Below are 27,991 nucleotides of genomic sequence, written 5' to 3' on the forward strand. Positions count from 1 at the left end.
GGAGGGTCACGCATATCAGAAGAAAGTCATTTGGCTAATGACAGCCTCCTATTAGCCAGACTGCACGGTATATCGTAACCCCCTCCCAATTCTCCTATTTTTCCTAATCATCCTACACCCAGTTGTACAGATTTGCATTCTTTGTTTCTGTTTTTTTTTTTTTTTTTAATGTGTTTCTATTGAATTTTTTTTAGAGAGAGAGGAAGGGAGAGTGAGAGAGAAACATTGATCAACTGCTTCCTGCATGCTCCCCACTGGGATCAAGCCCACAACCCTGGGCACGTGTCCTGATCGGGAATCCAATTGGGACCTCTCAGTCCATGAGTCTATGCTCAGTCCTCTGAGCCACACTGGCCGGGTGCAATCCTTCTTTATATCAAATAATTCAGGAGAATATCCGAGTCTTGCCTAGACTGCCCTGTATGACCTGTTACATTAATAATAATTAACATGCAGGGTTTCAGATGCAACAGCCTTGTGGGGTTAGCCCAGTTCCTGCTCTGCAGGAGGCAGGCACTTTCATTAACCCTTTCACACTTGTGAAGAAGGGACTGCGGACAAGTGAAGTAAATCATCTGGGCCCGGGTGGGACGTGGGCACAGGTGCTGTACACTCCACCTGTACAGAACACGGTGCGCTCGGGAAGTGTAGGTTACCTTGGTGTTGACAGTTGCAGAGACTGAAACCTGGGAGACAGAGAGCTGAGCATCCAGGGTCTCCCCCCATTAATGGTCCCCAGTTTTATACCCTCAGCCCTCTCCTACCACCCCCTCACCCGCCCCCTGCCTCAGCTCTGAGAACAGGTGGGCAGCCCGCAGGTCGCAGAGCCATGGGTGCTCAGTGTGAGCACCACTCTGTTCCCTGCCCGCCGCCTGGAGCCCGTCCGAGGAAGCTCCCTGTGGCCTCAGGGACAGGAGAGCAAGGAGCCTGAGCCCCAGGCAGTCACGGGCTCTTAGCTCCTCGCCCTCTTCTCCTTAGAGACTCAGAGAATACTTTGAGGTGCAGAACAAGCAAATTGCACCAATGTGGAACTTCTTGATGCTAGTCTATGTTTTAGGAATAACGGTTCCGGATCTAACCCAGTGGCATTTGGGCTTAGAGGAAGAAAATAGCTCTTCGCCAGACTTATCCCCTGTGGAGGCAGGAATTGTGCTCGGGTGCAAGCAACAGACTCCACACCCTGGTGACTTAATGTAAGGTTTTACTTCTGTCTCCTGTAGCAGGTGGGGCCAGGCAATCCAGTGTCTCCCTGGATGCCACCAGGGCCACCCGGGTCTTCGAACCCTCTTCTCTACTTTCTTGGCCAATGGCTTCTGTCCTCAAGATCAGTTCATAGGGTCCCAAGAGGGCCCGGACCACTGGGTCTGAGTCTGGAGAAGGGAGGGTGACGAGAAGAGAGCTTTCCTTGCCCCGCCTAATGATTTTCAGATGCATCTCTTTGGTCAACTCTTCTCAAAAGGGAGGCTGAAGAATGTCATAATTTAGCTGAGCACATTGCTGCCTCTGGTAAAAATATCAGGGAAGACGAGAAAGGGACATTGGATAGGAAAATAACAGTCTCTGGCCCTTTCCCCAGAACCCCGGACTTCTGGCTTGGGCAGCTTGCTGAATGACGCTGTCATTCCTGAGACGGTGATGGAGGAGGAGGAGGATGGATTCCATTTGGGGCAGGTTGAGTTTGAGCTGCTGCAGGTATGAAGGTGAGATTTTCATGGCAAGCAGAATAATGACTCTCCCCCCGCCCAAAGCTGTCTCTCTCTTAATCCCTGAAACTTGTGAATAGATTACTTACGTGACAAAAGGGGATTTGCAGGTATGACTAAGTTAAGGGGTGAATTGTGTCTCCCCCACCAAAATCAGATTGAAGTGCTAGCCCCAAGTACTTCAGAATGTGACTGTATTTGGAGACAGAGGCCTAAAGCGAGGTCATTGGGTTGGCTCTAGTGTACGTGACTGGCGTCCTCACGAGAAGAGGAACGTAGAACACAGACACGAGCAGGGTGAAGGCCGTGTGAAGACACGAGAGGACTGCGGCCATCTATGGCCCTGCTGACACCCTGAGCTTGGCCTTCCGGCCTCCAGAACTTTGAGAAAACAAACATCTGTTGTTCAAGCTCCCGGTGTGTGCTACATTGTTATGGCAGCCCTAGCAAACCAACACGGGGCTCTTCAAACGGGGAGGTCACCTTGGATTATTCTGGGGGACTGCAAGGGCTCTTGTCAGTGCAAGCGGAGAGTCAGGGAAGGAGATGCACCGACAGGCGCAGGGTCGGGCTGCTGTGGTCCTGGCTCTGCAGACGGAGGAGGGGCCAGGAGCCAGCAGTGTGCGGCCTGCGCAGCTGGAAGAGCAAGAACCAGGGCCCCCAGGGCCCCGGGAGCGCTGCCCGCCCACGTCCCGATTGGAGTGAGACCTGAGATCCATTCTCAACTTCTGACTTTCAGGATGAGAAGATCATAAATGTGATTGTTTCAAACTTCTAAATATATATATATATATATATATATATCTAAATATATATATGAAAAAACTTTTACATTTGTTTTAAAAGATAAACTAGTACATGTATGATGACTTTTTTACAGCGCAGGAGGAAGCGGACAGGCATTTCGACACGAGGGAGGACGGATCTGGGGAGTCACCGGCGTGCAGAGAGACTGAAGCCCTGGTGGTGAGGAACCCACTCGGAGCAGCACAGCGGGGAGGGGCGACGGGGCCCAGGGGAGGACCTTCGGGAGACTGCTGGGGCGGGGGCTCAGGGAAGGACAGACGCTCACCGCTGCTCCTGGTGGGACAGATGTGTAGTCTGGCGGGGGAAGGGGTCCCCTGAACATGCTCTTCAAAAGTGGCCCCTCGACACCTCACTTGGAGGCTGCAGTGGAGAGGTTTTAGGGAGCAGAGAGAAGCGAGACCCTGAGGAGAGGAGTGACTGTAATCCAAGGGGGTCACTCGCCTCTGGTCTCTGTCCCCTGGACGCGCCCTCCCACCCCGAATCTGAAGCCCGGCCCAGCACTGTTCCAGAAGGCTGGGAAGGTGGGTTGGGGCCCAGCTGACTTGGGAGCCTGTCCTCGATCCTCCTGCGCACCCCTGCTTGCCTCCCTCCCTGTCACATGGCGTCATAATCGATGATTCCCTGGTTGTCCCCGAGGGACCAGCCTGCTTGCGTCCTGAGGTCAGGGCTCACGTCTTCATCATTGTATCCCGGTTCTCCTGTGGGTGCCGAGATGCCAGGCTAATGGCTACCCTGAGGGGTGTCTGAGAGAGGGGTCAGAGAAAGGGAGGCCTCTGGGATCGGGGCCCTTCGAATGAGCTGGGCAAACTGCTACCATATAGTCATGTGTCCCGCCTCTTGGGTCTCGGTCTCCTTGCGCAGCCCCACCCGAAAATGACCACTGGTTATGTCCATGACCAGAGATGAGCCCAACTTGCTCTATGTAATTGTCAGAGGGCCCTGTTGGGCAGTGGGAGGTGGTCTTCATTCTGGGGGTGACCCTTGCCAAGCCTTCTTTCTCTTTGGAGTAAGACAGCTGGGAGATGGCGGGGATCCCCCTTTTCTGTACCTGCAGTGCACAGAAGTGAGCATGGTCCCGCTGGAGCCCGGACCCCTATGGGAGACCACGGGCCTGGCTGGCGCGGCTGTGTGCCATCTGCAGAGATGGGAACTCGGCCAGGAGCTGGCCACTCCCTGTGGGTGCTGAGAGCACAGGCCCAGGGTCCCGATGGGGCAGGAGGCGGGAGGACCTGGCTACGTGATAACCTAGTTTAGCAGGGTCCAGGAGGGACCAGGTCCAAGGCTCATCCGTGACTCCTCTCTCGTCTTGAAGGAGGCGGGAGGGCCTTTTGAGAAATGGGGAGCAGGGCAAAGGGCCTCCAGCACCTCTCCCTGGGGGAAGACTTGGAGGTCCGCAGCTCCAGGCCTTGAGAAATGACACTGGATCTTGACTGCTGCTCTGGTTCTGAGAATTCCTATGGGAGGTGACCTTGAACTTCTGCGGGGTATGAACTTGGCCTACGATGGGACGGGAAGTCACAGTACCCGTGCCAGGCTGTTCCAAAGCCCCCTGCTGCTGAGCAGGAGAGTCTGGCCTGTGGGACAGAGGTTGGATGGACCACAGCCACCCCACTCTGACAGCGTCGCTCATGCTGGTGGCTGGAGACCCCCATTCCTGCCTCTGAAAACCAGGAGTCCAGGGGATGAGAATGGGGCTCTGGGGGCAGCTTTGGGCCCTCAGCTCTGAGCTGCCACTTATGGGCTGTGGGACCTGGGAGGAGCTATCGACCTTCCTGAGCCGCGTTTGTCTGTCTGTGAAAGTGCTTAAAAGGGTTAGGGGTGGGGGATGGGGGGCGAGACGCTGGGACTGCCCGCAGCTGCGCGCTGGCTCCCAGGAGCTGCTCAGAACCTGGGCTTCTTCCGGCTGCTGGCTCCTCTGTCCTCTCCTCCTGGCTCGGGCCCCTTTCCTGGGCGGTGTTCTGGGCCCCGATTGCTTCCTCCGCCCTGCCTGTCCCCCTCCCCCAGCTCCATTCTCACTCCTCCCACTGCAGTGACTTCAGAGGCCTTTGGAGAGCAGACTGGGCAGCGGGGGCTTGGGTGGGGGTGTGTGTGTGGCCTCGGGGGCCAGGCTGCCTGATCTCAGGCCTGGCTTGGTGTCCCTGTGTCCCTGTGTGCCTTCCTTACCTCACCCATCAAGTGGGGATGATGATCGCGATGGTACCTCAGGGCAGGATTTTTGGAAAGGATTGAGTGAGTTAATGCACAGTATTTAGATCAGTATTTACATCAGCAGTGTCTTTGTGAGGTACCTGTAACCCCTCTCCTCCGGCTCCGTCCTCAGGGCCCTCCGCCCCCTCCCCACCACCCCACGCCCCTGGCATTCAGTTGGTGTTGCCCAGAAGCTTCACCATGCCCGGGCCGTTCCCTTGCACACCAGACTCGCTTGGGGCTTGGGGCTCTCGTTTTCCAGGCGCCGCTGATCTCTGAGTGCTGGAGACAGAGACGCCGTGAAGCGTGCAGGGGGCAGGTGGAAGGGGAGCAGGGAAGAACACTGCTCGCCCCTGCAGACCTAGCACCACCCTCTTTGTTCCCCTCAGAGCGAGCCAGGACCAGCAGAAGTCAGGGCGCAGTGGATCTGGCGGGGACCCAGGAGAAGCGAGCCGGGTGCAGACCTGGAGGAGCAGAGAGGGTGGACCAGGAGGAAGGAGGGGCTTGGTGGAGGAAGGAGGCCGCAGAGGCCTGGGAGCTGAACTGCCTCCTTCCCGTGCCTGTTCTCCTGGATCCCCGGGGACACTGTCGGGCTGGCCCGAGGTGCTGCCGGCCTCCCCGTGGACCACTGACTCATTCGGAAAGGTGCCTTTTTGTATGTTTTTTTGGGCCTCATGACTGGGCTTGTGAGGATGGAGAGTAGGGCCGTCAGCTCCAGGAGGCCCCTGAGGAACCAGGCGTGAGACCCACCCTGTCCCGGACAGCTCCCGGGGTGGGGGAGGGGAACGCGCGCGATGAGCAAGGCCGTGCAGAGGAATGAATTAGTGGGTCCAGTCTGGAATTTCTGATAGAATAATGACAACACAGCAGACACTGTTAAATAGAATAAGTAGAGTTCGCTGTTAAGTAGAATGTTGAATACAATTCAACATGACATCAACTCCTTTAGGCCTCAAATTTGATTGAACTCTCCAAATAGACCGGCCCTGGGGAGATAACACAGTCCAGCCAGCCGGACACTGTCCTCCGCCCACGGGCAGAGACGCTGTCCTGTGGTGAGCTTTTGCCCAGAGACGTGGCATGCACAGACCGGGCACACCCACGCCTCAGGCGTCGGTGGGGTGATGTCTCTGGCCAAAGCGCCTCCGAGTGGCTGGCGAGCTCCTGACCTGCATCCAGAGGGGGGTCTTAGTGGGCTGCATGATGCTTGAAGATGTTTCCCCCGAGCCTTTGCTGACTTTTCTTGCTGACTAACTAGCTTGAAGAGCAGGGAATTGGGGGCAAGTACCGCTGCCAACCAGAGGGGCGTCCAGGACTTGGACTCTCTGGGGTCTTGGCTATTCCCAATGTCCCTCCAGTAACACACGGCGGTAGTAATGGCCACCTGGGTCTCCTCCCACAGCTGTGCCGGACCCCAGCTTTTGGGCAGATGAATCGAGGCCCAGGGAGTGTGGGTTTCCAGGGAGCTGATGGGAGACCAGGGAACGCAGGACGGATGTCATGGGGCTGATACTGAGCCTTCGTGTCAGAGGAAGAAGTGATCCGTAAGACTGGCCACCTGAGGCACTGGAACTACAGTTAGTGACACCGCACTTGCCACGCCCCGGGGTGGATCCTGGCTGCCCGCGTGCAGGGACAGGCGGGCTCAAGGGCCCAGCCACACTGCATGAGTGAGACACGGCTATTCTGGGTGAAGCAAAAGGCCACCAGCTTCCTGAGCTCTGGCTCCTTAGGTGGGAGAGGGAGGGGAGGTCCCCACGCCACAGGTACCTGCCTTCAAGGAATTTCCCATGATGCAGAGGGAACAAGGTGTGGTTCTGACTCTGCCTACGGAACCACCTTGGAGGAGAGATACCTGGAAGCCTGTGAGAGAGAGAGGTTGCCATGGTGACTGGGAGCCCAGAAGACTGAGGAGTGAAGGGAGTCAGCTCAAGCCAAGGGTGACTGCAGGGCGGACACCTTCCCCTCCCAGCTCATTATCAAATGCTCTCCACTGGGCCTGGGCAGTGGTGGCACACTGTCTCATAGGCACCGCTCTGGTCTGTCGCCCAGGAGTCTCTGGCTGCTAAAGGAAGCCCAGGTTTGGGGACCACCGACCACCTGGGTGCTCTCTGTTAGGTGGGCCCTCTGGAAACGCCCTTCAGTATCTCCTGTACACCCAGGAGGCCCTCAGTGTGTCCAGGGCAAGCTGCCCTAGTGGCAACTGAGAAGCCGGCCACCAGCAAGGACAGGGCAAAGAGCGACATTTGGGGTAGGAAAGTGGCCATGCAGTTCCTGGGTGTTCTCATGTCCCCTCGCCCCACCCAGTCTTGGTTTCTGCTGCCCCGAACGCCCCTCCTTTCCCCTCTTGGCCAGCTCTCCTCTTTGCTTTTGTTCTCGGGTCCAGCGGCACAGCCTCCAGCAACCTCTGTCCTCCCTCAAGTCTGGGTTAGACGGCCCCTTTGCGGTCCTGCACCCACATTTCCCCGTCGAGCCGCAGCCCAGGGCAGTGCAGTGCCTGTGGCCTGGCTCTGTGTCGCACTTGGAGAGCAGGGGAGCGCAGGGAAGGTGTCTGTCTGCACCCAGCCCAGGGCCTGGCCCAGAGCAAGGCACTTAATAGATGTTTGCTTGTGTGGTGGGTGGGCGGAGAGACAGACCTGTGAGCCTGCATCCATCTCTGCAAACCTACAGACCACTCAAATGGGCGTCTACCTCTTCGTCTGACTCTCAGTGGAGCTGAGGGCGAGAACGGTCTTACAGAATCCCTCTGCAGCGCCCCCGGGGATGTTCTAGGATCAAGGGTGGGGCCAGGAGGACGTGAGGGCAACATGCACGTGGCCTCAGCTAGTTGGCAAGTTCAGAGGGCAGAGTAGTCAAGGAGAAGGAGTTGGAAGGGCAAGAAGAACCTGTGACACCCCCTAGCACACCCCGCTGCCTCTGTAAATACGGTATCACTGAGGATTGAACTTCCTCAGCTGGCTGACTCCCAGAGACTTGTCCATGGGGAATGTGCCTTCCCACCCCCTTCTCTGTTCACTCTTTGGAATGTTTGATATCTGTGACTTGTCTGGTCTCTTGAAATGCAAGTCGGTATCTCGCCCACGAAGGGAGCTAGGCTGGCAAACCCAGTGGGTCAGGGGTCAACCCTCCCCTCCCGCTCTGAAGGACCTCTGCTGCTCAGTTTGGTTCTAGAAGGATGCGAACGTGGGATCCAGCTCAGGCCCTCAGATATGGAAACATGAGGTGCTCCTTGGGGCATAGCCCACCCCAAGGAATTTCCCGACATGCATAGCACTTGGCTGGGAGAGTTGGCTGAGTGACTCCTGAATGCATCACGAGGAGTGAGAGCCAGGAAAGGGGGTGGCTGGGGGCAGGATCTAAGGGAAGCATCAGTGATGACAGACATTAAATGAGATACATCCAGCAACGCGCCCCAGCTACACGGAGGGAGGAGCCCTGTGCGCCCTCCCTTCCCCACAGACCCTGGACGAGGGTGCGCCCGCGTCATTGTCATGGCAAACCCCACCTCCAAGGAGATGGGTGTTGGATTTTGGTCATCAGATCTCCTTCTCCTGGTTGAGGTGGCAGGATGATGGGGAGGACCAAAGGTGAGGCCACCGTCAGCGATTTAGGAAGATGGACTTGAGGCTCTGGAAGAACATGGACTTCTGTTTCTGCTTCTGTTTCTTTTTGATGATGGGCACCCACACCAGCCCGCATACCAGCATCATGAGTCCCAGGGACAGGAAAGCAGGCCCTGTCATCTTAAGGACTTGAACGCTCACTTCACCCAGACTCAGGGTGTAGGCCAAGCACGTGATGGTCACGCCGAAGAGAAGGATGGCGCCGCCCACGGACATGATGACGATGGGCTTGCGGTAGATTTCCCAGTTACTCCTGGGGGCGGCGGTCAAGACAGACTCACTCCTGGAGCTTATGCACAGAGAGCTGGCGGTCTGGCTGGGCAGCAGGTCCTTGGACTCCGGGGACTTCTCATCCACCTCCAGGACTTTGGGGAGAACCTCCATCGTCACAGCTCCTCAGGACCCCAACACCTGGGACCGCAAGAGTCAGAAGAAGGGTGAGGCCAAGGGATTCCTCACACCCCTTCTGCCCTCAGAATCCGCCTCCAGCCTGGCTCTCAGTGGAGGGTCATGCAGGTCTTTTGTGCTGAAGCCAAAAAAAAAAAAAAAAAATCGTATGAGAGACACATGAAAAAGAAACCACTCAAACTGGTGTGTGTTTTCCTACAAGAGAACAGGGGTGCCCAGGAGACAAACAAATCCAGCAGAGTACTGGCTGGCATCTCATTTTCAGACTTTATCACTTTCTAGCTCTGTGGTCTGGAGGCAGTTACTTAACATCTCTGTGCCTCAAGTTTCTTAGCTATAAAATGGGATCCTACTGCTACTTATAGTGTTTTCTTTTTAAATACTTTGTTTTCTTTTTTTATCCTCACCCGAGGACATTTTCCCTTTTTTTTTTTGTTCAGACAGAGTGGGAGGGAGAGAGAGGAAGAGAGAGAGAGAGAGAAACATTGATGTGAAAGGGACACATTGAATGGCTGCCACCTGCATGACCAACCAGGGCCGGGGACAAACTGCAACTGAGGTACGTGCCCTTAGCAGGAACCGAACCCGGGTCTCTCTGGACCACAGGCCGATGCTCTAACCACTGAGCCAAACTGGCCAGGGTTTAAATACGTTTTTATTGCTCTTTTACAGAGTGAGAGGGAGAGAGAGATACAAACATCTATGTGAGAGAGAAACAATGATTGGCTGCCTCCTGCACGCCCCCTACTGGGAATTGAGCCTGCAACCCAGGTATGTGCCCTGACTGGGAATCGAACTGGGTCCTCTCAGTCCGTGGGACGACGCTCAATCCACTGAGCCACACTGGCCAGGCTATAGAGTATTCACCGGGGTTTGATGAGCTAAGACATGTGATACATTGGAACAATGTCTAGCATCTTTCGAGCACTCCATAGGTGGTATAATTTTGACAATAGTCAAGGGATACCTCACACAGTCGTGTGTGTATGCTGTCTGCACACTTCTTTCATTACCTCACAATACCCCTGTGAGTTAAGCATCCTATTTCACAGATGAGAAAGCACAGGCTCAGAGACGTGGAGCGATTTACACAAGGCCAGATGGCACCCAGTCTGCTCGCCTCTTACATCTCCAAGCTATGTATGGGCTGGAGGACTCTTAACACAGCCTGGGGTGATGTGTGCTTTGTCAGCACAGGACAGCGATGCCTCAGGTTCAGAGTGCGACCTTTAATGTCTAAATGACCCCATTCTCTACCACCCGTGTGAGTGACATCAGACTCCCACCTCCCTGTCTTAGGCCTGTGAGGGTGTGGGATCCAGCCTCAGTGCTCGGATTTCTCACTAGCGCCCATCAGTGTACCTCTCAGCCACCCGAGTTCTCGCAGCCCCTAGTCCCACGGGGAGGCAGATGGTCACCTGTGCGAGGCAATTTCAGAGCTGCTGAGATGCACCGCTCACCTGCCAAATGCTCCCCCAGAGCCATGCTGGCTCTGTCACCTGTAAGGTGGGATTGAAGCCTTTCAGTCCATGGTCGGAAATTATAGGTTCAAGTGCAAATGCCTATATATTTGCAATAAGTCAACAAGAGATGATTGATTTTAGATGCTCTCCGGATGTTAGATACTTTCTGGGTGGGGGAGGAAGGGGAGGCCAGGAGAGTCCAGGCCCCCTTCCTGGAGGTCATCACCAAGTCATCACCCTGACTCATCTTTGAGTTGTCTCCAAAGGGTCCGGGGCAGTGCTGTACCCTAACGATTCCACACAGTTATCATCGAATGAATAAGTGAATGAATAACTTCCTTTTTGTCCCCTCCCTCTCCTTCTCCATCCCTCCCTCTTTTTCCTCTCTCCCTCCTTCCCTTCCACTGGTTACCAGCAGTGAATCCGGCTTTCATTATAACACCGCTTGTACAAACTCAGTTCCTCCTACGGGAGCCTGGTGGCTGCCCTGCGTGAGCGTGGGTGCCCTGTGTTTGGGGACCATGCTGGCCTCCGGTGTCCTGAATGCACAGACCCTCTCTTCTCACCATTTTCCGCAGCGTCCCTGCCTGCCCAGAGCATGGTCCCCAAGCAGTGCTCTCTCAAGCCTCTGCTCTTCTCCCTCGTCCAGTGACCTGCCTTTGGTCCTTGGCTCCCACTCCCTCTCCTCCAGGTTCCCAGTTCCTCTGCCCCATCAGGCCCGCACAGACCAGCACTGACATCCCTCTTGCGAGCGGGAGAGGAGAGATTTCTCACCGCAGCAAAAAGTTACTGGGGAAGAAAGGAGGCTGTTCCTCAGAGGCACAGTGGATCCCCCCGACCCACCCCAGAGTGACAGCAGACCCAGACGTGGAGGGAGGTGCATTCTTGGAAACCATGGTGCCCTCTTGGTGAAAGACAGATTGGGAGAGAGGAGGTGGCGTCTGCAGCTGGGCGCCCAAGGCCGACCCCTGGACGGAGCTCAGCCACACGGAGAGGTCCCCTAGCGAACGGTTTCTCCTTCGACACTTCCGCAATGTCCGTGTACAAGGAATTCCTTTCGTTCCCACGCCTCCCGCCCTCCCAGGTACTCAGGCCTGAACCACCCTCCCCAAAGCACAGTGCTCCCACTTTCCAGAGCAGGAGCTGAACGTCCCCCCATTTGACCGGGAGGAAGTAGGAATCACAGAGTTGCCATGCCTTCAGGATGGAGATATTTGCATCGGTGTCACTCATCTAGAGAGCGGGCCTTGGGATTTCTGCTCCAAACACCGAACACATGACGGTGCGCTTTGCAAGTACGGACAGCAGGTGTTCGCGTCCCTCTCCAGCCGTGGTGCCTGCGCAGAAGCTAAGTAGTCATTTTATTTATTTATTTTTCATTATTGATTTTCAGAGAGAGAGGAAAGGAGAGGGAGAGAGAGATAGAAACATCGATGAGAGAGAACATCGACTGGCCGCCTCCTGCATGCCCCCTACTGGGGATCAGGCCCACAACCTGGGCATGCAGGAGGCGGCCAATCGATGTTCTCTCTCATCGATGTTTCTCTCTCTCCCTCTCCCTTCCTCTCTCTCTGAAAATCAATGTCCTGACTGGGAATCGAACCAGCCACCTCTTGATGCATGGGTCGACGCTCAACCACTGAGCCACACTGGCCGGGCAGTAGTCATTTTAAAGTCACCTTTTCTGGCCCTGGCTGGGTGGACCACTGGTTAGAGCATCAGCCCGTGCACTGAAGGTGCCCTGGGTTTGATTTCTGGTCAAGGACATGTACCTGAGTAGCAGGTTCGGTTCCAGGCCCTGGTTGGGGCATATACAGGAGGCAACCGATGGATGTGTCATTCTCACATCAATGTTCTCTCTCTCTCTCTCCTCCTTCCCCCACTTCCTCCCTTACACTCTTGGTAGAAATCAATGAAAAAACTACTCTCAGGTGAGAATTAACAACAAAAAGTCACCTTTTCCCCTGTGGACTGGGGGTAGGAAAGGGGCCATCGTGTTCTGAAATCCGAGCCGGGAACCTAGTTTCCCAGGTGGACGTTCTGACGTGTTCGGTAGGGTCTGCTCTGGGTAACAGCCATTCCCACCACTCACGGCGAAGGCCCAGGGCCGAGGGCTCGCTGCTCCAGATGCTGCAGCTGTTGCCATGGAGACCCTGGCGCCTCTGGACTGTGCCGAGGCGAGTGGGGCTGCAGCAGGATGCTCCCCAAGAGCTCCCCCTGGGTGTGAGGGGCGGCTTCAGGTGGGACCTCTGTCGGGGAGAATGGACGCCCAGACTCTGAGGGGGCAGGTGGCACTGACCGGGCCTTGCTGCGAGGAGTTAGTTCATTTAGTCCCAGTGTGTAAGGGCAGAGACAGGCCCGGAGAGACTGCGGAGCATGGCCGAGCAGCCCCACTTCCTACGCACTGCGCTGGGGCTGAGGCCACGGGGCTTTCGACTCAGAGGTCCTGTCCAGAGCACGCTGGTCAGGATGAGTCCTCAGAGCTCCTGTCCAGAGCACGCTGGTCTGGATGAGTCCTCAGAGCTCCTGTCCAGAGCACGCTGGTCTGGATGAGTCCTCAGAGGTCCTGTCCAGAGCACGCTGGTCTGGATGAGTCCTCAGAGCTCCTGTCCAGAGCACGCTGGTCTGGATGAGTCCTCAGAGCTCCTGTCCAGAGCACGCTGGTCTGGATGAGTCCTCAGAGCTCCTGTCCAGAGCACGCTGGTCTGGATGAGTCCTGAGGCTCCTTCAACCATGAGGGTGTCTGAAGTTTTCACTTTGGGGCTTCATTCTGCAGTAAACTAACCCCTTACTGAATATGAATGATGGAGATAAGTAATTATGGAGTGACTCACCAGACAATAGGGACATAAGGTCACCATTGTAAGTTTTTTTAGTGTTACATTGATTTAATTTTAAAGACTATTTTTACTCTGAGATTATGTCCTTCCTTCCTTGTTTGGCATGACTTCACTTTATGAAATGACTGTGATGGAAGATGATCACTGGTTTTGTTAGTTATATTTGCCAAGATAAAAGGTTAGCCAGCTTGTGTAATGTCTGTGTATGTATGTATGTATCTATCATCTATCATCATCTACATTTATTTAGTTATCATCTATCATCGAAATTGTAATGGCCCATGAAATCCCAAAGCGTGGGAACCTTTAATTTAATTGACTCACTGCCCTGGCCGGTGGCTCATTTGGTTGGAGCATCGTCCTGGGCACCAAAATGTTGTGGGTTCGATCCCCGGTCAGGGCGCGTAAAGGAGGCATTCAATCAATGTTTCTCTCTCACATGGATGTTTCTCTCTCTCTTTTTTTTTTTTTTTATCCTCACCCGAGAGCATTTTCCCATTTTTTGTTCAGGTAGAGTGGGAGGGAGAGAGAGGAACAGATAGAGAGAGAGAAACATCGACATGAAAGGAACACATCGAGTGGCTGCCACCCACACAACCGACCAGGGTTGGGGACAAACTGCAACCGAGGTACATGCCCTTAGCGGGAACCGAACCCGAGTCTCTCAGGACTGCAGGCCGACGCTCTAACCGCTGAGCCAAACCGGCCAGGGCTGTTTCTCTCTCCTGAGTGAGGATTAAAAAACATTTAATAGGGAAAAATGGCGGCAGAGTGAACGTAAGCTACACAGACCGTCTCCCAGAACCAAACTGGAATTACAACTATAACACAGACAAATCGACGGGAAAAACCAACAGAAAAGCAGCTTGCGAGGACCATACAACGAGGGACACTGACTCCATCCCGGTAGGCTTGCGAAGGCGCGAGACGGGGCTGGGAGCCCACGGTCGGCAGCTCGGCAGCAGCCTTAGCTGGGAGCAGCGCCCTCGGGTCACACTCCCAGGCGGCCCCACAGCGCAGAGCCGGGACAGAGGCTGAAACAGCCACAGCCACTCACCTTGGGCTCCGGCAGAGGGAGGGCGGACTGGACTGGAACTGTGTCGGGACACTTGGGATCTGGAGGGCGCTCAGAGCTTTGGCTGAGTGCAGCCACTCAGGACGGTGGCCACATTGCTCCTTCCCAGGGCTCTGAGAGAGGCAGCAGCCCCTCCCTCGGAGATCCAACCCCACCCTGTGGGCCATTGAAGTGCTAATTCAGGCTCACTAACAACCAGCATCTGCCCCACCCCGTGAAAGCCCCTTGGCTGAGCACCAAGGGAGTTTTTCAATCAACCGACAACCCAAAACTCATCAAGTAACCTAGACTGCTAGCCTCCAGGCAAAAAGCTAGAGGATAACAGTACCTTTCCTGGGCTGGCAACTTTAACCAGGAAAGTAAGACTTGACAGTGGTGTTCAAGGTGGGTCCTCCCTCGCTCATCTAAACACAGGAGAGGGAGCCACAAACAGCAGAACACCAACACCCACAGGGAGAACTTGACAAGCTCCAAAGCCCACAGTGATAGCCAAAATGGTGAAACACAGAAACAGAAGCCAAATGAAAGAGCAAGAGACCTCCACTGAAGATGAGATCAATGTGGAGCAATTAGGCATGTTAACAGAGCTAGAATTCAGAGTCATGATCTTGAGGAAGCTGAACAGCATGAGTAAGGACATAGAGACACTGAAAATAAGCCAATTGGAAATTAAAAACCAACAAGAAGAGATAAAAAATGACATATCAGAAATGAAAAACACATTGGAAGGTTTAAAAAGCAGAGTAGAGGAAGCTGAGGACCGGATCAGTGAATTAAAAGACAAGGTAGAAAAAATCAACCAATCAGAAAAACAAAAGGAAAAAACTATTAAAAAACAGGAAGACAGCTTAAGAGAACTATGGGACAACTGGAAACATAATAATATTCCTATCATAGGAGTCCCCGAAGAAGAAGAAAATGAGAAAGAGATAGAGAATATATTCAAAAAAATAGTGACAGAAAACTTCCCTAATTTGGTGAAGGAAGAAGGCATTCAAGTTCAAGAAGCACAGAGACTCCCAAGTAAGAAGAACCCAAACAGGCCCACACCAAGACACATAGTAATTAAAATGCCACAAATTAAAGACAAAGAGAGAATCCTAAAAGCAGCAAGAGATAAGGAACAGGTTACCTACAAAGGGAACCCCATAAGGCTCTCAGCTGACTTCTCACAAGAAACACTACAGGCCAGAAGAGAATGGCATGAAGTAATCAAAGTCATGAAAAACAAGAATCTGAATCCAAGACTACTCTACCCAGCAAGGCTATCATTCAAAATAGAAGATCAAATAAAGAGCTTCCCAGACAAAAAAGGCTAAGGGAATACATTAGCACCAAACCAGCACTGCAAGAAATGTTAAAAGGACTGCTGTAATTAGCAGTAGAAATGGGAAGAAAAATAGAACCACACTAAACAAAAATGGCAATATATAAGTACATATCAATAATCACCTTAAACGTAAATGGATTGAATGCTCCCATACAAAGACACAGAGTAGCTGATTGGATAAGAAAGCATGACTCATCTATATGTTGTTTACAAGAGACCCACCTCTCAACAAAAGACTCACATAGGTTGAAAGTGAAGGGATGGAAAAAATTTTTCCAAGCAAATGGAAAGCAAAAAAAAGCTGGGGTAGCAATTCTCATATCTGATAAAATAGATTTCAAAATGAAGACCATAACTAGAGACAAAGAAGGCCACTATATAATATTGAAAGGATCTATCCAACAGGAAGATATAACCTTGATAAACATATATGCACCCAATATAGGAGCACCAAAATATATTAAAAATCTTCTGGAGGACTTTCAAGGAGAAATTGACAACAATACAATCATAGCAGGGGACTTCAACACCCCATTGACAGCACTGAATAGATCCTCTAGGCAAAAAATTAGCAAGGAAGCAGAGACTCTAAATGAAGCACTAGTCCAAATGGATTTAATAGATATCTACAGAGAATAACACCCCAAAACTACAGAATACACATTCTTCTCAAGTGCACATGGGACATTCTCAAAGATAGACCACATGATAGGGCACAAACTAAATCTCTACAAGTTCAAGAAGATTGAAATCATATCAAGCATCTTCTCAGATCACAATGGCATGAAACTAGAAATCAATTGCAACAAGAACATGCAAAGACATTTCAACACATGGAGGCTAAACAGCATGTTGTTAAACAATGAATGGGTCACTGAGGAGATCAAGGAAGAAATTAAAAACTTCCTGGAAACCAATGAAAATGAACACACAACAACACAAAATCTATGGGATGCAGCGAAAGCAGTTCTGAGAGGGAAGTTCATAGCACTACAGGCCTACCTCAAAAAACAAGAAAAATTTCTAATTGACTGTCTAACCTCACAACTTAAAGAATTAGAAAACAAACAAAAAGAAAACCCCAGAGCAAGTAGAAGGAAGGAAATAGTAAAGATCAGAGCAGAAATAAATGACATAGAGACCAAAAAAACAATTCAAAGGATCAATGAAACAAAGAGCTGGTTTTTCAAAAAGATAAACAAGATTGATGGACCCTTAGCTAGACTCACCAAGAAACAAAGAGAGAGAACCCAAATACACAAAATCAGAAATGAAAGAGGAGAAGTAACAACCAACAGCACGGAAATACAAAAGATCGTTAACAACTACTATGAACAACTATATGGCAACAAATTCGACAATCTAAGCGAAATGGACAAATTTCTAGAAACACACAGTCTCCCAAAACTATTCCCGGAAGAGATAGAAAACTTGAACCGACCAATAACAACTAAGGAAATTGAAGAGGTAATCAAGACTCTCCCAGCAAACAAAAGCCCAGGTCCAGATGGCTTCACGGGGGAGTTTTACCGAACTTTCAAAAAAGAACTAACACCCATTCTCCGCAAACTCTTTCAAAAAATTCAAGAAGAAGGAAGACTTCCAAACACGTTCTATGAAGCCAGCATAATTCTAATTCCAAAACCAGAAAAAGACACTACAAAGAAAGAAAACTACAGGCCAATATCCCTGATATACATAGACACCAAAATCCTGAACAAAATATTAGCAAATCGGATCCAGAAATACATCAAAAAAATTATTCACCATGACCAAGTGGGATTCATTCCAGGGATGCAAGGCTGGTACAACATTTGCAATCAATAAACGTGATACACCACATAAACAAAATGAAGAATAAAAACCACATGATCATATCAATAGATGCTGAAAAAGCATTCGACAAAATCCAGCATCCATTTCTGATAAAAACGCTCAGCAATGTAGGAATAGAGGGATCATATCTCGACATAATAAAGGCCATATGTGAAAGACCTACAGCCAACATCATACTCAATGGACAGAAACTAAAAACATTTCCATTAAGAACAGGAACAAGACAGGGATGTCCACTTTTGCCACTCTTATTTAACATTGTACTGGAAGTCTTAGCCACAGCAATCAGACATGAAGAAAAAATAAAAGGGATCCAAATTGGAAAGGAGGACGGGAAACTGTCATTATTTGCAGATGACATGATATTATACATAGAAAACCCTAAAGACTCCATCAAAAATCTACTAGACTTAATAAATGAATTTGGCAAAGTAGCAGGATACAAAATTAACGTCAAGAAATCGACGGCATTCTTGTACATCAATGATGAACTCACAGAAAGAGAAACTGAAAAAACAATCCCATTTACCATCACGCCAAAAAAATTACGATACCTAGGAATAAACTTAACCAAAGAAGTAAAGGACCTATTTGCAGAAAACTACGGGTCATTGAAAAAAGAAATAGAGGAAGATATAAAAAAGTGGAAGCACATACCCTGTTCATGGATTGGAAGAATTAACATCATTAAAATGTCCATACTACCCAAAGCAATCTATAGATTCAATGCAATCTTCATCAAAATACCAATGACATATTTCATAGAACTAGAACAAATACTTCAAAAGTTCATATGGAACCAAAAAAGACCCCGAATAGCCACAGCAATCTTGAAAAAAAAGAACAAAGTAGGTGGGATCACAATACCAGATATCAGGTTATACTACAAAGCGACTGTAACCAAAACAGCCTGGTACTGGCACAAGAACAGGCATATAGACCAGTGGAACAGAACTGAAAACCCAGAAATGGACCCAAGGCAATACGCTCAATTAATATTTGACAAAGGTGACAAGAGCATACAGTGGAGTAAAGACAGCCTCTTTAATAAATGGTGTTGGGAAAATTGGACAGCTACATGCAAAAAAATGAAACTAGACCATCAACTTACACCATACACAAAATAAACTCAAAATGGATAAAAGACTTAAATGTGACCCGTGAATCCATAAAAATTCTAGAAGAAAATGTAGGCAACAAAATTTCGGACATCATACGGAGCAGAATTTTCACTGATACATCACCTAAGGCAACAGAAATAAAGGAGAAAATGAACACATGGGACCACATCAAACTAAAAAGCTTCTGCACAGCAAAAGAAACAATCATCAAAATGGAAAGGCAACCCACTGTATGGGAGAACATCATTGCCAATGATGTATCAGATAAGGGGTTAATTTCCAATATATATAGAGTGCTCATACAACTCAACAAAAGGAAGACAAAGAACCCAATTAAAAAATGGGCAGAGGAGCTGAATAGACACCTCTCCAAACAGGACATACAAATGGCCAAGAGACATATGAAGAAGTGCTCAACATCACTAATCATCAGAGAGATGCAAATTAAAACAACAATGAGGTATCACCTCACACCTGTCAGAATGGCCGCCATCAACAAATCATCAAACAACAAGTGTTGGCGAGGGTGTGGAGAAAAGGGGACTTTAATACACTGCTGGTGGGAATGCAGACTGGTGCAGCCGCTATGGAAAACAATATGGTGCTACCTCAAAAAATTAAAAATTGAACTTCCATTTGACCCAGTGATCCCACTGCTGGGATATATACCCTAAGAAGCCTGAAACACCAATCAGGAAGAATATATGTACCCCCATGTTCATAGCAGCACTATTTACAATAGCTAAGATCTGGAAACAGCCCAAGTGTCCACCAGTAGACGAATGGATAAAAAAGCAGTGGTACATATACACAATGGAGTACTATGCAGCGGTAAGAAAGAAAGATCTCTTATCCTTTGAGACGACATGGAGGGACCTGGAAAGTATTATCCTAAGTGAAAGAAGCCAAGCAGAAAAAGACAAATACCACATGATCTCACTTATATACGGAATATAATGAACATAACAGTCTGAGGAATACAGTAGACCCAGAAACATGGAAGTAGGGCACAGACTGACATCCCTCAGAAGAGGGGGTGGGGGTGGGGTGGGGGGTGGGAAGAGATAAACCACAGAACTTATATGCATGTATGCATGACCAATGGACATGGACAACTAAGCCGGGGACAGGGCGGAGGTGGGGTGGGGTGGGGGGTGCCAATGGGGTAAAAAGGTAAATATCTGTAACAAAAAAAATAAATAAAAATTCATAAAAAAATAAAGTAAAATAAAAAACATTTATTTGACTTACTTAGAAAGAGGTGTGTCCTTGGGATAGTGAGTGGGCAGCAGGGTGTGGCTGTGGAGAAAAACACTGTACCAGGAAAAATCATCACAGGTCTAGCAAGTCACTAGACTTACAGTGTCTGCATGTGACAGGAAGATCCAGAGAGACTGCCCTTGGAACCCAGTGCGCCTCCTCTGAGCTCGGGACTTTGGGTAGGTCACTTGCCCGGTGGATTTACCTGCGCCATGCATGAAACACGGATGATAGAGCGTCTGTCTCACAGCGCTGCAGGGACTACCACCTTCACAAAACACTGCGGCACCATGTGACACGTGACAGGTGCTCAAGAAATGGCCCGGTTGCTGTTGACATTCTTTTCTTTCTTGGTCCATCTTCTCACCTGTGCGGTGCAGAGGGTGGGCTACAGGACCTCTGTGGCTGCTTTAGGTAGACCCATGGGTGCCGAGTCCACGTGGATCCTGAGAACGCAGGCTTCCCGAAATCACTAACAAGGGGCAATATGAGTCGTATCACTTCTTATTAAAATCCTAAAAGATTCTATTTTTCCGACACCAGGGATTCTCAACAGTGGCACCAGGACGCTTTGGGCCCAGTAGCGGCTTGTTAGCTGTTCTGTGCACTGTACGACACTTAGTAACACTGCTGGCCTCCACTCACCCGAGACTGTAGCACTTCCCCTGATGCCTGCAGACATCACCTGATGTTCCCTGGCAGGGGGCGGGGGGGCGGGGGGGGGGGGCAAAACCAGTGCCCAGGGTGGCCTTCCCGCTCCTCTCTGTGCTTGCAAACTGCCTCAGGGCCAAGGCTGGGTTACGCACCCTCCGCCTAGCAGTGTCCCATGGTGCACGCCTGGCCTTAGCAGGTGCTCACAGGGGCTGGTCTTGACGCTGCAGCTGTGAGGGACCCGGCAACACCTGGGAGCCGCTCCCTGAGAAGAGCCATGTTTCCATGGGATTAAGTTTCTAGGGGTTTGGGCGGAATGTGTCAGAGTTTCTACCCCCTGCAGAGGTTGAACTGTTCACCCAGAACCTCAGCGTGTGACCTTAGTTTGGAATAAGGGTCTTTGCGAATGTGATTAAGTTCCGGCTCTCCCGAGAAAGGCCGGAGACACGGGGCCTCCTGGACTAACCACAGATTTGAATGTTGGCTCAGCCCTTTGGGCAGCAAGTTCCGGAGGGAGAACAGGTCCTTCTTCGCTGGAGGCCACGGTTGGAGGTCAGGGGGCAGATTCAGTGGGTGGAACTAGTTGTAGCATACAATCCGGAATGGGCACCTGCGGTTGCCGGTCCGTGCGGCTACGAGAAGAAAAGAAAGCCAACCTCCACACAGAAAACCACGCTCACATCTCCAAGCAGGGTGCTGACCAAGACAGGCCAGACACATTGCCCTTTGCATAAAGTGAGATTTCATTTAAATAAAATTCAAAAACCTACAGGACGATTGATGCTATTGGAGGTTAAGCCCCTGGTTACCTTTGGTGGGTGGGGTCATATTTGAAGCAGGGGTGTGTGGAGACTTTGGAGTGCAGGTTCTAACTTTTTTTTTTTTTTTGGTATGTGCCCCTCTCGGAAACCGAACCCGAAACTCTCTGGTCCACAGGCCGACGATCCAACCGCTGAGCCAAACCGGCCAGGGCTAACTCTTAATCTTACTGTCGCTGGTGACTCAGGAGTGTCCTATCTGAGCTGTCTACTTTTGACATGACTGCTTTCCTGTGTGCGTTAAAAATCAATAAAATGGCCCTGGCCGGTTTGGCTCAGCGGTTGGAGCGTCTGCCTGCAGTCCAGAGAGACCCAGGTTTGGTTCCCGATAAGGGCATGTACCTCGGTTGCAGTTTGTCCCCGGCCCTGGTAGGTTGTGTGGGTGGCAACCATTCGATGTGTCCCTTTCACATCGATGTTTTTTTCTCTCTCTCTTCCTCCCATTCTATCTGAACAAAATATGGAAAAATATGCTCGGGTGAGGATGAAAAAAATCACTAAAATGTTTAAACAATGATAATTAAAATGTAACTAGATGCAATATGTTCCTTTCTTTAGATTCTGACGAGAAAAACCCAATTGCAAAAAGACATTTTGGGACATTTTTAAGGAAGTTTGCATATGGATCAGGTATTAGGGGGCATGAAGGATTTAAAATTTGTGTTCAGTGTGATAATGATATTGTGGACACATAAGAAAACATCTTTCTAGATTCTGAGACGCACCATGAAATACATATAGGGATAAAATGGGATGCTGTGATCCACATGAAAATATCAAACTTTAAATGAAACACGACAAAATAAAAACGATTAAATCTAGATGATGGCGTTCATTACATTACTATCTCTACTTTTATGTATGTTTGCAAATGTTCACAATAAATGAGAGGCTGAATAAGCAGGCAGACGATGGTCAGCTTATATATAAAAATAGGACTCTGACCACAGTCTACAGCAACCAGCCCGGGAACCATCTTTTGCTCTACAGTTACCAGAGCAGGAAGCCAGCCGGCTGTCTGTCAGTCAGACTCCTAGGAAGCCAGCCGGCTGTCCGTCAGTCAGACTCCTAGGAAGCCAGCCGGCTGTCTGTAGCAACCAGCCCAGCAAGCCAAACAGTAACCAAGGACAACTGACTTTTGACAAAGGCATGGCAGCGATTCAGTGGGGAAAGGAAAGTCATTCAAACAAATGGTTTCAGAACAATGGGATGTTCACACGGGAAAAAGGAGACCCAACTCCACCTCACACCACCAGCAAACACCAATCCAAGATGAACCGTGGACATGAACATACAGCTATAGAGCTTTTAGGAGCAAATATAGGAGCCTCTTTTTGTGACCTGGAGGCAGGCAACATTTCTTAGGACAGAGAAGGCAATAACCAAGAAAGAAAAAAAATAAATCAATAGATTAAAGTTCATCAAATGGAAAACTGTTCATTAAACACTACTAAGAAAAAAATGATATAGGCAAGCTATGGACTGAGAGAAAATTTTCTCAAAATATGTATTCGTTAAAGGAGTATCTAGAATATAAGAACTACTACCTTTGATTAATAAAACACAAACAGCCCAAATTTAAAACATAGGCAAAAGATTTGGACACACCCATTTCAAAGGAAGACAAATGAATGAACAAGAAACTCATGAAAAAGTGCTCGAAGATGATACTCAACAGAAAAAAAAAGCCAATTAAAAGCACCGTGAGCTACAGCCACAGACTCCCTGGAAAAAGTAAAATGTAAAAATCTCACAAGAGCAGGGAGAAGTGGCACAGAGCTCTCGTGCACTTGGGTGGGAATGTAAGACGACACAGCCACTCTGGAGAAGTTGAAGGTAAACATAGGGCTGTGGGCATGTTACCTCAGAAAAGAAAAGTAAGGGTGTGGGTGGGGGTGAAGCGACCCCAGAATAGGGTAGAGGCACTAAAGGGAAACTTGTAGGGTGAGGAGTCACCTGGCTCTAATGGGAAAGACTGTACCTAATCCTGAGGAAGAGGAGATCCCGAAAGGAAAAGAAGGTGCTTCTTGGAGAAACTGGGAATTGGGGACGGAAGATAAAGATAAAGATGAAGACAGAGGTGGGTATGAGAATAGGGGTAGAGATGGGGAAGGGATGGAGACAGAGAGGGAGATGGAGGTGGGCATGGAGAAGGGGATAGGTTTGGGGATGAGGATGGGGAAGGGATGGAGACAGAGATGGAGATGGAGGTGGGCATGGAGAAGGGGATAGGTTTGGGGATGAGGATGGGGAAGGGATGGAGACAGAGATGGAGATGGAGGTGGGCATGGAGAAGGGGATAGGTTTGGGGATGAGGATGGGGAAGGGATGGAGACAGAGATGGAGATGGAGGTGGGCATGGAGAAGGGGATAGGTTTGGGGATGAGGATGGGGAAGGGATGGAGACAGAGATGGAGATGGAGGTGGGCATGGAGAGGGGGATAGGTTTGGGGATGAGGATGGGGAAGGGATGGAGACAGAGATGGAGATGGAGGTGGGCATGGAGAGGGGGATAGGTTTGGGGATGAGGATGGGGAAGGGATGGAGACAGAGATGGAGATGGAGGTGGGCATGGAGAAGGGGATAGGTTTGGGGATGAGGATGGGGAAGGGATGGAGACAGAGATGGAGATGGAGGTGGGCATGGAGAAGGGGATAGGTTTGGGGATGAGGATGGGGAAGGGATGGAGACAGAGATGGAGATGGAGGTGGGTGTGAAAAGGGACAGAGGAGGGAGGGAGGTGAGGAGCAGGTGAGGAAGGGCAAGGATAACAAGAGTTCTACTTTCTTACCTTGTCTCTGGAAAGATAACATCCCTTGAAGGAAAACACAGATTTTATGGAGCCAGGGGGACCCTGGACAGAGCAAAGACTAAGTTTGGCTGGTAAAGAAATACATCTAAAGGGAGGAACCTTTGGGACAGTCCCTTAATCTCATTAGCACTGGTCTACTTATTGAGCACACATTTGTAATTTTCACTTCCTTGGAGACCTTGCCCACTTACGTTGCTCAGAGCTAGTGTTGACCTTGTGACCCCCCAGGTTGCTAATCAGCTCTAAGCTAACAGCTGCACCAACACTGCAACAAACGTTTCAAGCAACACCGGTGTGCCATCCTCTCCTAGACACGGAGTCCCAGACAACTCAGACAATGTGCTTCTGCCCGGCCAGTGTGGCTCAGTGATTGAGCGTTGACCCATGCACCAAGGGGTCGCCAGTTCGATTCCCGGTCAGGGCACATGCCCAGGGTGTGGGCCAAATCCCCAGTGGGGGGCATGCAGGAGGCAGCCAGTCAGTGTTCTCTCTCATTGATGTTTCTATTTCTCTCTCCCTCTTCCTTCTTCTATTTCTAAAGTCAATAAAGAAAAAAAAGTAAAAAAAAAAACAAACCCCAAACCAAAAGGGCGATGCCCTTCTCCCCAGAGGAGCTCGAGGCACGGACACTTCCTCGCTTGGCGCCCACACTCCCTCACGGGGGTCTGAGAAATGAGGTGAAGGGCTGTCTCAGAAGAGAAGGGCGAGAGCCGCCAGGGACGGTTTGGCTTTTTCTCAGGCGGTCCTACATTCATCCCCCGACGTAGGACCTGATGCTGTGTGGAGTAGGCCAGCTGGTGAGCAACAATGAGTGTCCAAGATATTAAATTAAGGACCTAATAGTGTTCCCTCTGGTAGATTCTTGAGTGCCTGAAATGCACCACTTAATGGGAACAACGGTTGGAAGTGAAGTAAGTGAATTGCTGCCCTGGAGGTGACCACACACTGTCTGTCCTTACAGCACCAGAAGCTCTCCCTCCCTCCCAGACTCCTTGAGGGGCTGGGCTGGCCCTTCCGCAATGTCCTGAGCTCTCCGGCAGGTAACTCAGTGCTTTTTGGGGGCTGGGACTCAGCTACTTGTTCAATAATTCAATACATAGGGGACTATGGCAGGAGGGTCTGTCATGGCAACTGTCAAAAGTCACCATTCCTAGTTCTTCTCACCCACTTGTCAGCACCCCTCTTCTCCGAGTAAGGGCGTAGGGTGGGAATCACAAGGGACCTGAGAGGCAGCTGGAAGGAGCCGAGAGGGACCCGCTGACCAGCGCCTCCCCTGCCCTCCTTGGCCTGTGGCGACTGACACCTGGCCAGGACGGGCGCCTTCTGGCTGCCGCTCTCCAGGCTACCCGAGCAGCTTCTCCAGAGCAGAAGAAACAGTGCGTGGAGGCGGCCACACTTCCACACGATGACACTAACCACCCGTTATCAGGCTCTTGCTACGGGCTGGGACCATACTGCGTGCTTTTCCCGCAGGGCCTCGGCCTATCTCGGGGCGCCGAGGAAGGGGTGAGTAATACTCCGCTTTGCAGGTGAGGAGACTGAGGATCAGAGGGGTTAACGGACTTGCCCGAAGTTACCCAGCCGGTGAGCAGCGAGCCGGGAAACGGAGGGGAGTTTCGGAGCCTGTCTTGTCCAGTTCATCCCGCTCCCCTGTGGGGTGGTTTTGACTGTCTTCTCAGCCTGGGGGGCAGTGAGTGGAGGGAGCACTGTGACGGCTGCCTTGGGGGAGGGGTTAGCCTAGAGCTGCTGAGGACCTGAGGGCTGAAGCTGGGGGCCCAGAGCCCACGCCAGCCGAGCAGCAGAAGGCCTGTCCCAGAGAGGCCTCAAAGTCACCACCGTCATCTTCCAGCGGACCACGGAATGTCGGATACACGCCGCCTTCTCCCCACGGAGCGCCCCTTTTCATCCTCATAGCTCTAAGAGGGTGGGACTCTCACCAGCATCCCCATTTCACAGATAAGGAACTGAGGCTCAGAGCTGCGGGACCTCCAGTCCTGGGCTCTTACACACCACACCCACCTCGCTTTGTCAAGGGTGGACTCCGCCTGTCCCCTCTGTCCACGCATTCCCTCCTTCCCAGGGTCCAGCCACCGGGGGTCCGCACATGCACGCTCCTCCCCAGCCCTTCCCCCGCCCTCCTTCCCTTGAATCTCACGGAACTCCGTCCAGCTGAACAGTTGGCCAGATTTAGCCAATAAAATGACAAGGTGCCCAGTCAAATTTGCGTTTCAGATAAACAACGGATGCTTTTCTCGTGTAAGAATGTTCCCAATACTGCACGGGACACACTTAGAGTAAACATGTTATTTGCTGTTTGTGGGAGATTCGAACTTGACTGGCATCTTTGTGATATGTCTGGCAGCCCCGATACGACGCGTCCTGCTGTGCTGGGGCCTGGCCTTATCTGCCCCTTCCCAAGCTTCTCCTCCGATAGCAGCCCGACTATTCTGGGAAATGCAGGACCAGGCAGAGAGGAGGGCACACACGGCTCCCCAGTGGGGGCTGGGCCTCAGCCAGCAGGGCCAGCTGCTGGGAGAAGGGCAGGGCGGCCCCCAAATGCAAGTGGTGGGACTTACACGATCTGTTATTTCTGAGAAAGACCCAAGGTAGTTTTTTAAACTCCTGAGGTGTGGAGGGTTTTGCTCTGGCCTCAGTGGAGTCCCTACAGCACCCCACCGAGCTGTCGATGCTAGCCTCTGCCCTCCCCTCAACGCGACATTCAGCTGGTGACCGCCACTCTGATAAAGGCGAGTGGGGCGCGGTGCCTGAGCTGATAACAGGGGCCAGAGCCCTTCTCAATACACCGCCTCTGTCACCAGGGCACAGCGGCCATCTGTCACCTGCTCACAGACCTTCTTGGAAGGAAAGTTCTCCGAAGGTCATACCCAGCCGAGACAGTGCCACTCACCTGCATCTCCGTGGAGCCGGGGCCCAGGCCCTGCCTACTGACAAGGTGGAAAAATAGCTCAGGTGAGAACGTCCGCCTTCCCCCGGAGATCTGGTCCCCGAGGCACCTCGCCCTGCATGTTTCTGCGTGTGTCAGTTCCCCCTTTCTGCGATGAGGAGGACCCCGGCCAGCTCGCCTCCCTGCGCGCCTGCCACACCTGAGGCGGAGGCGGAGGTCCCATACGGGATGCCAGCAGGACAGTCTGCGTCCGCGTCCCACCCATGCGCTCTGGGGTCTGAGGGTGGTCTAGCCCTTCAATGTCTGTCCTTATGCTCCAGCCTCGGACCAGGTTTGGGAGTGTGTCCCCTGGCCAGCTCTACCCCCAGTGACTGCCAAGGGTGCAGGCTGGACGCTATAGCCCACAGCTTCCCCTCTTCCAGGCGCCTAGCAGGGCAGCCCCTCTGCCCTGCCACCACTTTCTGCCAAGATTCTCAGTGGGCAGCCCTCTCCTGCCCGCTGCAGCTCCTGCACCCCTCCCCAGGCACAGCCCCCTGCCATGCACTCTGCCTCCCAACTCCGGTCCGAAGACTCAACACATCCTGAAGCAAAGTGGACACCAGCCTGCTCCTCCAGGGGAGCGGAAGGAAGGCAGAGGGATGAACCCCGCCTTACTTACCGTCCTGCTGTCCTGGGGGAGCACGGGGGCCTGGGAGTCACACACAGCTTGCTCAAGGAGGAAGCCAGCAATGAGTTTCTGTTCAAGTTCTTCATCCCAGGCAGAAAAAGGCTCCCTGGCCCCGTCCAGGAGCTGGTGTGCAGCGAATCCCAGCCACTGAGCAGGCTCCGGAGGGATGAGCTCACCAGGATATGGGCTAATGGGTTAACCCTTTGCGGGCTGCTGGCACAGGCGCCAGCAACGTGGCTTTATCTCAGCTCTGCTCAGGCACTATTAGATGAATCTTGTGAAAAATTAATGAAGCTTCTCTGCAGTTGTCTCCAAGTTTTTGGGGAGTGTGCGTTAGGGTGAGGCCCGGGCAGGGCTGCTTTTCCTGACCCAGGCTCAGGAGTCAGGGGACCCGGAGCTCGGGGGTCAGTGGAATGTGTGATGGTGACGCTGGCGATGGGGTGGCAGAGGCTGTTAGCACTGCCCAGGGCAGGTCTCGACAATGA

General features: G+C 51.4%; 1 protein-coding gene and 1 long non-coding RNA gene across 5 annotated transcripts in view; one reads left to right on the forward strand and one right to left on the reverse strand.

The window, feature by feature from the left end:
• Positions 1–7,939: 7,939 nt before the first annotated feature.
• PIRT (phosphoinositide interacting regulator of transient receptor potential channels) lies at positions 7,940–27,653 on the reverse strand. 2 transcript variants are annotated; one of them, XM_036269095.1, is made up of 2 exons: positions 27,498–27,653; positions 7,940–8,846 (listed from the first exon to the last, which is right to left on the reverse strand). In XM_036269095.1, the coding sequence occupies exon 2, from the start codon at positions 8,702–8,704 to the stop codon at positions 8,297–8,299; it is 408 nt and encodes a 135-aa protein (XP_036124988.1). In that variant the 5' UTR covers positions 8,705–8,846; positions 27,498–27,653; the 3' UTR covers positions 7,940–8,296. The 2 variants fall into 2 exon arrangements, with proteins under 2 accessions (XP_036124988.1, XP_036124987.1); XM_036269094.1 differs by lacking the exon at positions 27,498–27,653 and adding an exon at positions 25,954–26,068.
• Positions 26,408–27,991, forward strand: part of LOC118634510 — a 31,104-nt gene continuing 29,520 nt past the window's right edge. For all 3 annotated transcript variants that reach the window (XR_004960364.1, XR_004960365.1, XR_004960363.1), the window contains exon 1: positions 26,408–26,904. This is a non-coding gene — a long non-coding RNA (uncharacterized LOC118634510). The remainder of the gene's footprint in view (positions 26,905–27,991) is intronic.

Source organism: Molossus molossus, unplaced genomic scaffold (assembly GCF_014108415.1).
Source record: "Molossus molossus isolate mMolMol1 unplaced genomic scaffold, mMolMol1.p scaffold_m16_p_19, whole genome shotgun sequence".
NCBI classification, from domain to species: Eukaryota; Metazoa; Chordata; class Mammalia; order Chiroptera; family Molossidae; genus Molossus; species Molossus molossus.

What these genes read in the sequence shown, in the direction of transcription:
- PIRT (XM_036269095.1), bottom strand. Translation starts at nt 8,704, where the DNA reads ATGGAGGTTCTCCCCAAAGTCCTGGAGGTGGATGAGAAGTCCCCGGAG.